At 41.7% G+C, this 17,296-nt stretch overlaps 2 protein-coding genes across 14 annotated transcripts in view; both read right to left on the bottom strand.

Moving 5' to 3' along the window:
- The window catches only part of PPP3CB (protein phosphatase 3 catalytic subunit beta), a 47,771-nt gene extending 45,072 nt beyond the window's left edge, over positions 1 to 2,699 (bottom strand). For all 8 annotated transcript variants that reach the window (XR_001331326.2, XM_014250264.2, XM_014250267.2 and 5 more), the window contains exon 1: positions 2,550 to 2,699. Coding sequence is in view for 7 of the 8 variants with exons in the window: in XM_014250264.2 (XP_014105739.1) it covers positions 2,550 to 2,619 (70 nt within the window). In the remaining variant the exon portion in view is untranslated. The remainder of the gene's footprint in view (positions 1 to 2,549) is intronic.
- A 9,365-nt stretch (positions 2,700 to 12,064) lies between these two features.
- Positions 12,065 to 17,296, bottom strand: part of USP54 (ubiquitin specific peptidase 54) — a 93,174-nt gene continuing 87,942 nt past the window's right edge. For 5 of the 6 annotated variants that reach the window (XM_088059494.1, XM_014250475.2, XM_088059495.1 and 2 more), the window contains 4 exons: positions 17,155 to 17,273; positions 15,869 to 16,009; positions 14,198 to 14,384; positions 12,065 to 13,484 (listed from right to left, as the gene is read on the bottom strand). In XM_088059494.1, coding sequence (XP_087915620.1) covers positions 12,826 to 13,484; positions 14,198 to 14,384; positions 15,869 to 16,009; positions 17,155 to 17,273 — 1,106 coding nt within the window. In that variant the 3' untranslated portion in view covers positions 12,065 to 12,825. The remainder of the gene's footprint in view (positions 13,485 to 14,197; positions 14,385 to 15,868; positions 16,010 to 17,154; positions 17,274 to 17,296) is intronic. The other variant, XM_088059498.1, reaches the window with a different exon arrangement.

Below are 17,296 nucleotides of genomic sequence, written 5' to 3'. Positions count from 1 at the left end.
ATTATTATGTTTATTTTATATAGCTATCTGATACGACATAATACATGATAGCCTTTCAGATACTTCACATATTTGTAGTTCTCATCAACTGCTAAATATACAAGTCAAAATATGAAGGGGGACACATCCTAATCATTATCCTACCTTATTAGAAAAAATCAGTTACTGATGATATAGTAGTTCAATCATTTCTTCTTGAGTGAACATCCCTTGCCCACTTCTGCTAACATATATTTGGTAAAGAATTCAATTTCTCACAGCCCATGGAATTTAATGGATTCTGTTCCTTATCCCCCTCTTCCAGTGATACAGAGGAAGAAATTAAAAATTAAATAAAATCAAGATAAACAATGTAAATAACAGCAAGCTTTAGGTCCTGAAATCAAATTTTCTCCCCAAAAGACACAGTATATAGAGAGCATGAAAGCTGAAATACGGAACAATATACAAATATACCAGATAATATTACTAAATTTTCTCTGTGGCTTTTCTGAAGAATCTGAGGCATTATAAAAGACCTATTCATTGTATAATAGGAAAGAGTATGGTGAATGTTTCTTGGTATGCGAGAGGCAATGCATCTGTTTGTGACGAGGGATGTGACACAGTTGTCACATTTCAGCATGGTTTCAACAAATCGCATAGCTACTCCCACTTAGGACTAACATAACCTGCAATCTTGCACTTCTGGGGTCACTGTCTAAAAAAAATATTACCAACTGCACTGCACCTAATGGGGAGCAGAAACCAAACTACCCTGTCCTTCGTATCAATAACACAGGCAGCTTGGCAAAACTGGCCAGGCTTTCTCCAGAAGCCAGTGATTCAGCATGATAGGGATGGATACGACAGGTCAACAGAAGGTATAGAAAAATGCTGCTATATGAACTGGTTGTAACTATGTCAGATGAAGCCATCAAAGACTGATAACCTTTACAATAATTCTGCAACCTAACATCCAGGTTCAAGGAAATACTACCAACTCAGTCAGTAATTCTGCTTAGAATGAAGCAAGTCTTAACTACAATTTTAAACAAACAGATGTGTAGGTCACATTTTACAAGCTGAATTACTAAGTGATTGGAAATAGCAGGGTTTCCACTGTGCTCAAAAGTATCTGATCACTTACTATGAATTCTTTTACACTGTTTGAAGAACTTAACATCTTACCACAAATTGCAGAAGAGGTACGAAAATTCAGCAGGTCCAAACACCACACACTGAAGAAGCATTAAGTAGTACAGGTTTCCAATAGACTGGTTTTAGCATTTTCTACTTTTACCCTTACAATTTGTTCAATCAAACCAACAGGTTAAGCAATTCAAAATGAGTAACAACTTATTGCAAGTAAAGCTTTCCAGATTAACAGAAAACATGCTGATGTCCAAAATATCCAATGGGATTCCAAGGCTTTAATTAATGTCTACTGAGGACAAATGCATCCTTTTAATTTCTCAAGGCCCCCTGCTACATAAAGAGTTAAACAACCAGATCTGCACCCCTTCGAATTCAGTCAGACCCTTCGTTCCTAGGAATGTCAATCTTAAAAGCAGACTGCTTGTGCACACCTGTGATTTCCAACAGGCCAGGCCTGACATAACAATTGTCCACGCTGACACCACCAAAAACAGTGCAATATGAAAACCACTGGGATCAAAATAAAATGATGTGCAACTTGAGTAAACACAACCTGGGAATTCTTTGAAGCACTACCTGTGCTCTACCCTTATCTATCAATTTAGGTTTAACACACATATTTCAAGATGCTCTGGTAGGAAAGGATTATTCTCACAAAAACTAAAAGGACACACTTCATGGGGTTCAGAGAAAAGAACTATTTTATATCATTTTGGTCGCTAAGCCATCCTAGTTTTAGATGGATGTATCTACTATAAAATACTTTACTTTTTCTTCTAATAAGTGTAACGTTTGACTTTTCACAGCTCCCCACGAGATTACCAAGGAAGGCCACAAAGAAATAGATCAAGGTGAATTTTCTCCATCAGAACTGGAACCTGAGAACAGCAGCCAATAGAACGGGCGGCAGCACCTTCCCACTCGCTCTTCCCCGGAGCTGTCAGCGACTGCAATTACAGGGCTTTCTCCTGCGCAGACAGCGGAAAAGCCCCGCAGAGCCGGGACGCGGAGAGGCCGGGGAGCGGAGAGGCCGGAGCGCGGCGATGCCCCCGGTCAGCCCCGCACACGCTCCGGGCAGCGCATCCGGCCGGGACGCGCCAGGCCCGCAGGCCCCGGCCACCGCTTCTACCCGCAGCCCCGCCGCCCTCACGGGCCCGCCGCGCCCAGCTCCATCCCCCCGCTCCAGCAGTGCCGACCCCGGGTACCCCGAGCCCGTGCGGGCATCCCACGCCCCCACACGGTGCCGAGCTGCCCTCCCGTCCCCATCTGCGGGCAGGGCAGCCCGGGCCGCACATGGAGGGCACCGCTCCCCACGGCCGCACCTCCGCGCCCAGCCAGGCCCCGGCACTCGGGCGGGGGTCACGGCCCCGCCGCGCAGCCATGTTCCCTCTGCGGGACAGCGGGACGCTCACCCTTGACGGCGCGTTCGCTGGAGGCGTGAGGCGTCAGCAGCAGCACCTTGCTCCCCTCCTTGGCGGACATCGCTGGGCGCTGCCGGGCTCCGGCGGCGGATGCTGGGCGCGGCAGCGCCTCCGTCCGCCCCTCCGCCGGCGGCTGGCGGGGCGCGGCGGGGCGGGCGGGGGCGGCTACAGGCGCCGGGCGGCGGCGGCCCGGCGGAACATGGCGGCGGGCGCGGCTCGCGGCTCCTGGCGCAGCGCGGGGACGGTCCGCCCCGGGCCCGGCATGCACCGCGCCGCCGCCCGCCGGGCACCGCGGGAGCGCGCGGAGCACCCGGCCCCGACCGGGACCACGGCGAGGCTCCCGCCCGACCCGGGGCGGCGGCGCGGGGCGGGGAATGCGGCCCGGCCCGGCCCGGACAGCAGGGGGAGGCGGGTGAGGCGGCCGGAACGCCCCCGCCCCGGGACGGGCGGGCGCCAGGCCGGGGCTGAGGGGGCGGTGCGGCGGGTGGCCCAGCCCCCGGGGACCCCGCTCGGGCGAGGGCCGGCGGCCACCATGGAGAGCTCCGTGGGGAGGCACAGCTGGGGGAGCGGTGTTGCGGGTAGCGAAGCCCTCACTGCCTCCCCGGGAACCAGCGCAGAGCGAGGGGCCGGGGGGCAGGAAAGGGCCCAGAACCTCACCTGGCAGGAGAGGGAGAAGGAAAGAGAAGTTTCCCCTCAGTGAGAACCTGGGCAGAACTTGGAGCAGACTATTGAGCCAAACGTCTCTGCCTTCTCCCTGGAGCTGAACAAGAGTGGACCAAAGAGCGTGGATGGCCCTGGGTGCGGCGGCAGGAGCTGCCCCTCTCATCCCCCAAGGCTGCGCAGGCTGACAGGGGGGCAGAGGCTGCACCACGGCCCGGTCTGGACAAAGGCAGCACATCACAGCCCTTACGTTCTATACAAACCGTGTGAATGTTGTGCAGAGTAGTAGGTCCAGACAGATGCAGGACATAAGACAAGGCTTTGCCATGACTAAAAAGTTGTTACAACTCTCCTCCATCTAAGGCAATCTGGTCATTATGACTACTCCATATTAAATTAACTTTGCTGATGAAAGAAAGCTTAATTCCTGTTCTCCTTTGTAGCAGCTGTTATCCTCTCTCCTCTGATTTATCGTTGTCTCAGTTGTACTAGTGGAGGTTGGCTGTAGGGCTAGCACTGTACTTGAGATCACAGAAATGAGCTGTGTTTAAACCAAACAAAACCCACAAAGCAAACCAAACACAAACAACAATCAGCCAACCAATAATCTTCTGATTTGACATCACTTAAATATCAGCCAACATACCAGCCAGATCTAGCAAACATCTAAACATATATATACTGCATTTGATTAAATTTGGTTATCTAAAAAAATTGCTGCTTTGCATCCCAGCAAACAACAAAGCTCATATGCATAATCTGTACTGAGCTGTGCAATCTATTCCATACAATAAACCAGGAATTTAAGAAAGAAAAGCCATTCACAGAAGTACTGGTTTCCAGCAAGATTTTGGTTCTTGCCCCACTCAGGTCCAAGGGAAAAGGATGACACCTGAGGTGAGGATCTGCCATGCTGAGCATGAAAAGCTCTTTGGCTTAAGCAAAAGGACACTGAAATTGACCTGTTACACAAGTGCTTGGGTTAACCTTGCTTTTTTTATTGTACAGCCAAGACAGTACAGCAAGAAACTTTGAATAAAACATCACATAAAAACATTCAAGGAAGCAAATGAAAATTTTAAGGGAATAAGAATTATAAACTCTTGAGGTATTTATTAGTACCATTTGCAAGACTCCAAAGTTTTGGAAAAACAAAATTCTAGTAATTTCATGCCCACAAGTAAAATGTGTGCATGCATGCAAAAAGAGAGCTGGGATATGTTAGTATCAGGGAATAAAATCCTGGATAACTATTTTAGATTTAATTGCTAAGCTTTGCAGCAGCAGAAATTACTACTTTATACCACATGTTCTGCAAATGTCTATCATTGTACAATCAATTTAAAGGGCCTGTTTTTTTAAATAGGACAAAAAGTTCATTTCCTTCAATAGCAAGGATGTGTATCAATTCGGAGTATGCAGGGAGAGCACAGGACAGGAATGGCAGTAAGTAAATGTCGCTCCTACTGATTCATACATTAGCTTAAAGTAAATCTGCTGAAACAAGGAGCAGGGGGAATGAATTCAGTCTTGTATTTAAAACCAAGAGGAGCCCAGTAAAAAATGCAGTTTGAACTCCTGGCAGCACGAAACAGCAGAGAGTCCCATATTATAAAGAAATTCATTTGTCCATACATTTCCAAACACATAGGGAGGCAGAGACCTTGCTGAGTGTTGTCAGGAACCTCCTCTTCACCTCACCTGAAGTGCAGTTGCGAGAGAGATACCTTAGTTACTTGAATTGTTCTCTTCTCCCAGGAGCCTGCAGCCATGTTTCCTGAGGTCTGAAGGGGGCTGATGCAGTCAGAATGCTCATTGAGGAAAAAGCACAGCATAATACTATTTTGTTATGATGCTGTGCCAGAAGGAGACATCATCAGCTTCTAGGCAGCATACCTAGCGCCCTGCGTGCTGAAACAGTTATATCCAGGCATTACCTGAAGAAAAGGCTCATATGGATGTAATCTTACTGGGTTTGCTCCCCCAATACATCAGGTTGATATGAAAAATGGTATTATGTCTCCTTAAAAATCATACATCCTAAAAACATTTTTTTAAAAAAATTACCATTTTTATTGTAATAGACAAGCGCCAGACAAAGCTGAAAAGCAGAGTCATGTTTTACTTCCTGGTCAGCTTTGCCACCAAGTGGCCAAAGAGAAATCTGGTAAATTCCTATTCCGACTGAATATTCCAAACCATTACCTAGCTGCTAGCACTGGACTTCTTTCTGAACAACTGCTTTCATAATGAAGAAACAGTTCAGCAGGAGAAGCACATGGAATAACCAAACCAATCCATCTTCTGTACCATGGGGAATGGTATAGAAGAATATGGGTTGGTTTGATGATGGATACCTGATTTCCTTCTGCTCCATCTCAAGGCAGTACCCGCTGAAGCAGCGTGCAAGAGCCATTTAAACAAAAAGGTGCAATGTTAAAATCTAGACTTTTCTGTAGCCCATGATGGTGGGCTACAAGGTATAGTAGCAACTACATTTTAGTTAATCACTGTCCCAGACAAGTGCTGTTTATTGAATCTCAAACAGAAAGAAGTCAGACATAAAAATGATTATGTGAAATTTTGTAGCCATCTCGTGCAGCAGGGCAGATATCAGAACAGTCTCTTCTGACTCTAACTGCGACATACCTTAAAAACTGGCACAATGTCCCAGAATCATCTAATTACCCAACAAGAACTTTTTGAAAACTAAGAAGGAAATTGATTCACAGGAGAGAGAGATATATTCCAGATCCCAAGAGAAAGATGCACAGAACAAATCTTGCAAAGATAAACCAGGTCTGAGAGGGGAAGACGTGATATGAGCAGGAGAGTAAGATGAAGACAAAACTTTTAAGAAGTTGTTCCATTTCATCGACTCTCACTAGTGACTGTTTGAAGCTGTCCTTTCTGAAACGCCAGAAATTGTACTGAGGTTGGTATAAACTGTAGGACTGCTTCAAAACAAGGCACATATTAAATGCATCTTGACATACTGCTTCACAGAGTTTCAATATCAATACTTGAAAGCTTTCTTTTAAGAGGGCACAAGATTTCCCTGCTGTCCCAAGTCAGCTATTTTATAACAAACCTCATTATCTGTAACACAGAGGCATTTTTCAGAAAGGTTGAAAGCATTGTCTTAAACCGTTTTCTCCAGCATTACAGTCATTATCACTGCAATACTCCAGCTCCCAATGTCATCCAGTACTGAGAAGCTGCACTGACTTCAAAAGAGAAAAACCAAAACCAAATTATTAGATAGTTGCTGGTATAAAATGACAAGCTACTTTACTATTACAGAGTATCCTGTCCCACTCCCCTCCTGCACACATTTCCTTCATTGACTGATAAACACTGTGAACAGGCTGAGGAAGAACAAACTACATTAAAAAAGTTAATCAAGGCCACAGGCATTACTTGCAACATACCCGAACTGTAAAAAACAGGCTAAAGCAACCCAACCATACTCAGGTAATTTCAGGTAACTAATTTCAGGTAACTTTTACATACCAAACTGTACCAGACACTTATCTGATTTAAATTTCACACCTCTACAGTGATGGTACCTCAAACTCTTCTTTAGGTTCCTCAAAACATCACTTTCTCTGATTAAAGCATTCCTTCCCCTGCCCTTATTATCTAGTTCAAACTTTTCCTTCCTTAGCCTTAAGCAATTGCTCTTTCTTCTACCATCTGAGACCAACCAATTCCCTCTCTTCATTTATCTTACTACTTTAATGATATTAATAGACTATTAATAGTCACCTCTACTCACTCTAAAAATTGAGTTCACTTTGCTTTTTGCTGCCCTCCTTTATGTTCTCTTGTTTCCTCAGTGCCTCCACAAGCAAGAGACTTAACTGACAAAGTACTCAAGGTAAGCAGGTCTATGTATAGGTCCGTACAAAAATCCCCCAAACTTACTACTGCTCTGTAACAGGAAAACTATGATAGAAAACAGTGTGATACGTTTTACTACTTTTTTTAACTTTGGTGATCCATGAACACAATGTCCTAGAGATGGGAGAAATCCCATTAATTCATTTTAAAGGAAAGTGTCCGGGCAACAAACCCACAAAAAGGAGATTTGACAACTCAGTTGCTGAAGAATTCACACGCTCTTTTCTCACTAACACATCTGGCCATCCTGACTATGTGGTGAAAGTGCAACTATGCTTTTGGTTTACCTCTCTGCATCCTTCTCCCAAGTTCCTGAGACCAAACACCGTGAAGTACTAGTATGAATTAACTGTTACATTAAGATTGGATAGGGTTGAAGAAAGGGTTGAACAAAAAAAATAACCTTCATAACTGGGCAACTCTGAGGTCACAAGAAATGAATGCAGAAAAGGATAGCTCAAGGATATCAAAACAATCCACATAAACATTTAAAAACTCTTCCACTATGTATTTTGTCCCAGTAAATTTGTATGCCAATAGACAATTTCAAAACCACCGGAGAGATGTGGGCTTCCCCCCAACCTGCCATAAGAAGTCATTACAATTTTATTTTGTTATCTGTGCCACTAAGCTCTTCCCACAAATTACAACCTTGTGTTCAAATCAGTAGCTTACTGATCAGTCAAGACTCCCACACACATACCTTCTACTCTCTTCAGATGCATATGGTGTCAAAAACCTGGCTTGATACATCTGCTACATTAAATAGCTTCTTTTAGGCCTCTAAGGGCAGTTATCCAAAAACAGTCTACAGCACTGAAATGGTTGTTTAATGTCAACTGGGATTTTTTTAATCTATCTGAAGAAACCAATTGTATTAACAAAAGAAAGGGAATCTTATTAGGAACCATTAATACACAGTTCCACGAACAACTGATCATTTCTTCTTAAATGTACTTTAAAATGCATAGACGATTCCTGAAAACTTGTAGCTGACTTAACTGTAATATCATATTGACTTCAATTTGATTGACGTTTTAGATCTTGAACAAAAGTCAGTTTGAACCTTCACAGAGATACTTCCTGTTAACATGCTTGTACTTTATGATGCTCTCAGCAATTTAAGACAACCGTGAATAGTTTTATTTATTTATTTATTTATTTTGTAAGCAGCAAGAGTTCTATGCTTGGAGCTCCCTCAATTGACAGTCACATAGTAACTGGTATAAATTTTGAGTAAAACCTTAGAATGATAGATAACCCTAGACTGCCATCAAAATAATTTTGCCTGAGTTGAAAAGAAGTTAGGCTAAAATCTAGCAACATTAAATGATTCTTTCGGTTATTACTGAAGTATAGCTTATTGTACTCGCTTTTCTCATGTGTTCCTATTTAAAATTATTTTGATTAGTGATATATGCACACATGAAACTTCTCAAGCCTATGATTAACTGGTGCACCATCTGGGACTGGGACAGCCAAAGCTTAAGATAATCTTCCTTCAGAAACCTAATGTAAGTTAGTTTACAAATAGACACTTGACCTTATTCAAGAGTATATTCAGTTTTTACTCACTCAAGAATTAATATTAAAACAATTCTATTGATGCCAGTAAGGAAGTTTGTGTTTCTTCAGAAGAAGAAACACATTTGCATCTGCTTCCACAAACATGCTAGTGAAAATATCAGCGCTCTCAAATGACTGTATAGCTGGTCTTAGCATTTTTCCATTAATGAAAAAGCAATCTTTAAAACATTTCCAAGTTACATTATTTTGGTTTTAAAGGATAAAAAAAAATGTTATTCTATGAACTAGAAGAATGATACAGCTAGCAAGAGAATTAAAAAATTATTGATCTAACATGAGTTTTCTAAAACATTTTATGAAACCTTAAAGGTAATTCCATCAGCGATAATAATGGTGAAGAATTAGCCTTAAAAAAAGCCTTACAGATACATAACTAGACTTGACAAAATTCTGGACGATGCAGTGATAAAATGCTAGAGGCAGCAAGGACAGATGGATGAAAATATACTTTTGCTTTTTACCAGGCACAGCACTGAACAGGAGACAGCACAGTGGTAGGAGACTCCAGAACACATCTAACTTTAGTGAAGTGTTTGCAAATCCCAAGCACGTTTTTATCTTTGCCCAAGCTGGCACAAACACTGACTGAACCTACACTGTTTGTCCAATGTCTATTTATACATATAGCAGCAGTATGTAAGTGCTTCTGCACAGTTTCATTTACCACAGCAGGAACATAACCAAAGACCGCTACACAGAACACTGCCTACTTTCTCCATCAGTTAATCTTCCCTCCTCAAAAGCTTCAGCACCCCATTAACTGCTGAGGACCATCTCTGTGAAGGAATCTATCCACTGAAAGAAGGCAGGAAAATTTAGACTGATTACTGAGTGTTCCTTGAAAAGAGACACATCTGAGCGAAGATATGCACACATTTCCTTTCATTCTGCCTTTGTCACGTATCCATCTGTTCCTTCCTATTCAAATCCATCCTTTTCTTTTGCTTTCCTCCTTCTCCCTACACCTCTGCCCTTCCCCTCTCCTACATGACATTAGATGCAAAACCTGCATGAATTCCAGTATTCTGGAATCCTGCCTGTACCTTCCAACCCAACCATCACTGGTAAATCCATTTCAGCAATGTTAGCCATCAGGGGAAATTATCAGTAAGACAGTTCCTTCCCTCTTCCCAAATCCCCCCATCTTAATGTGGGTACAGTAGCCTTGGTTAAAAAGAAACAGGCACACTCCACTTGATCACATGTGCTGCTCAGCAGGTCTGAATATGATTTCCACAAAGAGCGGGTACAAACTTTGGTGCCTTTGAGAGAAGGAACTGTACTAGGTAGATCCTTTTCCAAACACAGAAGGATCATACTTACATAATTTTGCTACTGCTAGGACACCAAGTCATCTTTCATTTTATTATTGTCTTCTTTTGCTCCCTCCATAGGTCTAAATGCATATTACAAAAACAATAAGAGATCATAGAAATATAATGAGTAAGAATTTTATTTTTAGGAGAACTGATATTCACTTATTTAAAAAAGGTGAATTTAAGTGTGTATGGCATTCTTTTCATTTAATTCCATCCAGTAACATACTCTTCAGCCAGGAACTAAGAAAAGGTTATATTGCATCAAAGCTTACAAACTGTTAACTCCTAAGAATTCTAAATAGCTGCTGAATTCCTGTGGGAACCCCCTCCTCACCCTTCCTATAGGCAAAAGTGAACTTTAACAAGCTATTAAACTACTACATAATTGATTTTTGTATGGTATAAATATCACTGAAAAGCCAACTTAGTCAAATGAATTACAAAGTAAATATTATCTTACTGACCTTACTAAAATTTGCAGGCACAAACTAAAGCAACACTATTTTTCCAGTCTCATGTTCTCTCCCACGTTAAAGATATTGCTGAATGTAATTCAGGCCTCTGGTTAATTTCACAGAAAGCAACCAATATACAAAGGACATATAAAAAACAGTTTTGAAACCTGGTAGGTAGAACTGTAATGGAAGAAACACAACAGTTCTCTTAAAAAACCCTCTCTTAATAAACCGATTATTTTAATAAATGCCATCAACTCAGAACTATTCTGCAGAGCTTTATGTAAGTATATTTCCATTCTTTCCTGGTAGCTAGGACATAAGAAAGCTAAGCACGCATGTTGTCTTCAGTTGCAAGTTTCATATTTTATATTGATTCTTGAAGTGATTACTTTGTACTTTACTTTGGCAGCTTGTTTTTTTTAGATTATCAAGACTATTAAGTCTCAGTCTGCAATCTGAATTTTTATAGTTGTAGTCAAGCAAAGTGTCAAATACTTAACCATGTCCTCATTTCCATCCTGGGGCTACTGCAGCTCTCACCAACCGCTGAAGGTATCAAAAAGCTGAAAACAGAGGCGGCTGTGCCATGAGGGACTAGCAATTCTGTATCTGTTGGGAAAGCTGAATCAGTTGTTTCAAGCAAAATATAAACTCCATTTGGTCATATTCAGAAAATTAGTAAAGCTGGCAAAACCATTATGTAAAAAAATCAAAAATCATAAATGTTTTTTTGGAATAGAGGGGTGGGAGAACAGAGTGCTTCGTTCTAGTAACTGCTGCTAGTGGAGCAGTTAAGTACAAAGAAGTGTGCAACATAATCCCAAATGTAAAATGTAGTTACAGAAGACTGCAACAATAACTGGAGCAATAGTGATAATTTAGGAACAAGAAACTGACAAATTACACTAACTGAAATGAATGAGGCTCAATCTCAGGCTAAACTGCAACAACTGATGGGATTCCATCAAGCCAAGCATGAAATGAGAGCGAAGCCCTTTGCATCACGGAGCAGGAGCACTGTGAATGACAAGGCAGGGATGGGGCAGGGCAGGGCAGGCATTCCACCAGCATTGGCACTGCCAAAGCTCCAGCCCTGCTCCCAACAGAACCATGGACCAGGACAAGCATGGAACAGAACCCCCCCATGCTTCTGAACACCTAGGAACCACCACACCTGAAAGCATCTGCAGGACCAGGAGTGCAAGCATGTTGAAAATAACATTTCTCACCACACCAATAATTTCTAATGATTTTTCTGTATACCTGCATACACCACCATCCTGCATAGATGTAGCTGTTTCCCTTAAAACAAGTCAGTCTCAAAATACTTTTCAAAGGACACTTATTTTCCACTATGAAGAGAAATTTAACTGCTGGGTAGTAATGAAACACATCAAGTCCTGAGTCAAAATTAGGCATGTCCTCCCCAATCTAAGTCTTGATATAATGAACTTTGTTAACAAACTAGAATAAACAACTTACTTATGTTTGTTCATGTGTAAGAAAATTAATCAGAAGTTTCCAGCCAACTGAAGAGTAAAGCTAAACAGAAAAGAAAGCTCAAACACAGACAAGTAAATAGAACTATTTTCATAGATTTATTTGAAAAATACTTACAAAAGCAAGTATGCTTGACACTAAAATAGTTAAACTTATTCTGTGTTTACACTGGTGTAGTTAAGCGTGCAGCATTAACAGTCTTTTCTGTTTGAAGCATTGTTAGTTTCCTTTAAAGAAGTGGAGAAAATTGGGGTTTACTGATGAACAATGTCTCCCTGTCACTTCCTCTGCAGCTACTACAGCTGTGATCTCTGTATGAGATCTCAAAACACTGAAAACTGTGCTTGCTTTACTAACTGCCACCTGTCCAGTGCAGTTTACTGGAACCTGGAAGGTGGGTCAGTTTTTTTCCCCTAGGAAGGAACAGGAGAGATGGAGGAGAAGAAAACAAAAGGATTGGATTCTTTTTGTGAAGAATTTACCAAAGCTACATTTCTTGAAAAAGAGTCCTTAAAAATGTCCTTTTGTTAGTTGCCATCTTCCTTCAAAACGTGTGCATGCTTCTGAACTTACCTGTAAGCCAATTACCATTCCTATAGCACTTGTTTGCTAGGAGAGGCCAGGACTAGAATACTTAAGATTCCCCATCCAGACAGCAGTTCAGTAGTGTCAGAAACAAAATACAGTGCAATTAGTTTCCACATACTGTATAGCTACATTTTAAGACAAAACTGGCACAGATACTGATTGAAAGAGTTTCCTGTCTCCATGCAATCCACACTCTGGCAACAACCATAGTCCACAGAGTGGTGTACTGGGGCACATGGAGTGGATGGGATCTCACCAGCCATTATTTTGCATGGTGCCAGTAGCTGCTGCTGCTCGAGCCAGCATATTTCTGTGTGCCTCAGAAGCAGAAGAAATAGTCCCATCTATCGCATGCATTGGCAGCATTCGCCTTCTGCCAGGCTGAGGGGTGTAGCTGTTCTCTCGCCAGTCTTCTTCTGGAGGCATATCAACTCTCCTTGGACCCGGGGCCTTAACACAAGAGGGGGGCACAGGACAACCTTGAGAAGCACCGGGATCCCAAGAAGGCTCACGCGGTATTCTTAAAGTGCTGTAGTCTGTGCTGGCCGGTAGTCTGCAACCGATGGTGTGAGATTCATGCATGGGATGTTGTGAAGGCTGCTGGAGGAAGCCTTCCTGTAAACTCTTGCCTGGCTGGTCAGCATGTTTCCCCCAGAGCATTGTTCGCTTATCTGGTAATGTGGCTGTTTGCCCGACGGCATAACTTGTGTTCAGCAAACGGCCAGAGACACTTGATGCTCTGCCTCCTAAATGCAAATTAACAAGAGGCTTTTGTCCCTGGGAGAGGGTGCCTTTGGGTACACAAGGGAGACTCCCACAGCTCAGTGCCACACCTGGGTAGTCTTCACCTTGGAAAGCTTCACCCCTGTCAGGCATAACCAGAAGTTTCTGGATGATGTTCTTCTGATCTCCTGAAATAAATTTTTTAAAGAAGTTTCCTTAGTTATAATTTTTTATTTCATCCTCTCTGAACTATCAGCTGTGGCCAGCAGGTGACAGAAGAACAATGAAATCACTAGTACACCCACTTATTGGCTGACATGCAATTCTGAATAAAACCTAGCTGTACCTTTTCCAGCATTCATTTTCCTCACTGCATTTCCTCTCCTTATCCTACTGCAGCTGCTGTCCCAGATTTCTTTACTAGCCCCTTGTTTCATCACAGAGGAGCCCAACAAAGTATTCCAAGGCTGGTAGAACAAACTGGTTTTGATGCTGTCACAGGAAAATAATTCTCATGCAGGAAGTAGTTATTTCTACTGGCATATGTGTGATTTGTGGGAATTAGTAACTTGTGGAAGTACTCTAATACATGGCAATAAGGTGGTGGGTCTTACTGCTACTTTTACATTAAAGAAAATAACTAACAAAAATATAGATAAGATTTTATATAAAGCCATCATAATGTTTCCATGAAGGTTATTGGCTTTGGTTATGCACATTTAGCACAGAATCACAGAAAAATTCTGAAGGGCAGAGAAGAAGAAACGTGATTTGTCCTTCCAGATTTCTGGAGGAATTCACGCAGATGGTGAAACTCCATTATGAGAGACAAGAACTGAGAAGCTGTACTTCAGCAATATTTCTGATCACGAAGAAGGATGAAAAGTCCTGTGATTATTACCTGACAGTTTACGTGCCTTGCCCACCATGCTGGGCATCAGTACATCATGGGGTGGGTGCTGCACCTGGTTTGGGCTGTGCTGGGGATCAAAGGGAAATACAGGAGGATCATGGGGGAAAGGAAGGGAAGTGGAGCTGGAAGAACGGTGGCTGGTGTCCACTGGCATTTTCCTCGTATTTGGTGCTTCCTTTTATAAAATGAGAAAGGAGAAGAACAGAACATAAAATGATGAGTAAACACAGAGTTGGGTTGAAACAAGCAAAGGTGGTGTTGATCCAGGGAAGTAAGGGATGAGTCACTGGAACAAAAACATGCATCTGTATGTGAAAGAGACAGACAAATAAAAATTGCATCAATCCAGTAAGGCTCTTACTGAAGTGGTGGGCTACTTAGGATCATTAGACTGGAATTACACCAAAAAGAAAAAGCCAAAACAAACACAAACCAGTCCTGGAGGTTTGGCTGACAAACTGAATACACAAAACAATGCCAGGCCAGTCAGCATTGGAAATGGTATGCTACGCAATCCATGAAAGAGTATTGTTAATTCTTCCTTTCTATTTTCTAGCAGCCTTTACTGAAAGCTCTGATTCCAGACTCTGAACAGATCTACCTGTCACAGCTGAAGTATTTACCTGTGATGTACCATTTCCCTCTGTTAGAAGATACCTACCCCAAAAAGCAGGGATGGCTGAATGGCACAACAACAAACCATCACAGACTTGAGCAGAGTGCCTTACTTGAAGAGTAGTAGGACACAATCATCCTATTGGCTGCTTGTGTTGTGGGGATATAGCCTTAGCAGAGAGAGCATGTCTTGGACAGCTGGAGGCTTTTAATTGCTTCTGCCAGCACTTCCAGGTATGTCAGAGCCCTTACCTAAAGTACGCCGAGGAGCAAACTCTTCAAAGTTGACATACACTTAGTTTAGGGTAGAGGGGCATAATTGGACCGACCTGTCTATAAATAACTGATTTTGGAACTGAGACTCTTCTACACCCATTACACATTGGTTTCAAACAAAAGCTTAAGTTGAGTTTGCAAAAAATTCAGTCCAAGGCAAAACTCGACATTATATCTAGCTATGTTGCTAAACATAGTTACTGTTACTGTTTTTCTGACACTTTTAAATCTAAGACTACTTAACAGAGAGGACAAAGGAAAGATCAACCCCCTTACTTTTAGTTATTTTCTCCATGTAACTGTCTGCACCAAGTCTTGAATTGCTTCCCCTTCCATGTTTACTTTTACTCTCTAAAAACACTACTTGGTTAATAAACTTACATGAGAGCAGAACCTTTCATATTGGTACTGGTGGGTTTTTTTTAAATTATAGGTGTATGAGAAGTTTTCTTGAAAACAGTTAAGTCAACTAAAAAAAATGTTTATACTGATTGTTTCTGCATCTGCATTCAGCAAGTAATGTTAGTTGACATACCTACCAGCTGCAGCAGCCACTACTCTGCAATGACACCTGAAGAAGATGGCTTTGCTACTTATATAAAAGTTCATTCTTCTTCCAAAGACAGAAGAAAAAAGACAGGCTTTTAACATAGCTTATTATTCAGTTGTCTTCTGTCTTGTTTGTTAACTACTAAATGCAGACAGAGAAAACAGCAACCTTACAAACAGATGATAGCTCTTTGGAAAGCTGCACATCATTCTACTTACAAAACTGTGAGAAGAGACCAAGGTCTCTTCTCTGTTTGAGATAACTGTCCCACTGAGACTGCGAGCAATGCGACGGAAATTCTCTGCACTGTATATTTCCTCCTCTTCTGGTTCCCTGCTATGTTCTCTGGTATATGTGACCTGCAGACAATATCACACATTTCAGACAAGGCTTTTCATATTATCGTAATATCAATTTTGTATAATTATAGGCAACAGATGAATAGAAATATAATGGAGCATACTTCAGTGATATTTAATGACCTTTTCTTCCTGAAATACTTCAATCAGGTACTACTTTGAAAACTCAAAATAAATGGGTCTGTTTGGATCTGCTGATTAAAAATATTATTCCTTATAGTCTTTCTTCCCTTAGTAAATATACACAGATTGATTTGTCTAAATGAGATATGTTCATTTATAAGTATCTAAAGCCATGACAAAATATCTTTAGTGGGATGAGTCTACCTATAGGACTGACTGCTGCAACAGGCATCACTGCCCCTGGAGACATAATCATGGCTGCACTCCCCAGTCATCTTACAATAAAGCATTACACTCTTCTCATAACAACAACAACAAAAAATCTAGGATTATTTGATGAATGCTGGAAGCTTGTTAATCTTATGCTAGCAAAGGAAATGTTTACTCCATCTTTCTTTTGTTTTATAAAGGAACAGATTTTGAGCTCCCTATAACAAGTATAGAAATATTAGAAATACAGAAATAGAAATACAGAAATAGAAATACAGGAAATGTCATTTACCCCTGAAAATACTTTCATGTCTTCATATACAGGCATTGATATGTAACTGGCAGTTATTTAAACAGTTTCTTCCCAGTAAAAAATGAGAAAGAATCTTCTCCCACTCTGAGGTGACTAACTACCAACTGTGGCAAATACCAAATTATCGCCCACTTTAAAAATACATAGTGACACGGTGAAAAAAAAAGAGCCTGTGCACCTGCAAGTGATAAAATTAAGAAGCAGTTATCATCACTTGTGATGCAAGGGAATTCATGTCACTAAGTTCAGAGTCTAGATCTTAATGTTTTCAGGCGTGTGTTCCTCCAAACCAGCATTTAGATCATTTGACTGCATGTAGCATGAGTCACTTGTATTTTAGCTAGCTAATCCTGAGCTAGACTGCACTTAAAATTCTAACATTAATATCAGTGACCCCAGTATCTTTTTCATAATGTACTTCAATTATCTCTCTGTAAATTCTTTCTTGCACAGGGTGAGCCCTTCCCCCTTTAGTACATCTTAAGTACCAAAATGTCACCTTGGAGACAGAAGAAACAGTGGATCCACACAGACTGTGCTCGATCTCTGCTGTTGGGGTTTTCGACAGACCCATGCCAGCTGTAGCAGGCAGCTTCCTCACACTCAGGTTCACAGAGACTGGGAAGGAAAACACTGATTAA

This window comes from Pseudopodoces humilis, chromosome 9 (genome assembly GCF_049639895.1).
Source record: "Pseudopodoces humilis isolate 2021_Gansu_Grassland_sample_001 chromosome 9, ASM4963989v1, whole genome shotgun sequence".
Taxonomy (NCBI): Eukaryota; Metazoa; Chordata; class Aves; order Passeriformes; family Paridae; genus Pseudopodoces; species Pseudopodoces humilis.
Note: the sequence above shows the minus strand (reverse complement) of the source record. Positions and strands in the feature narration are given on the sequence as shown.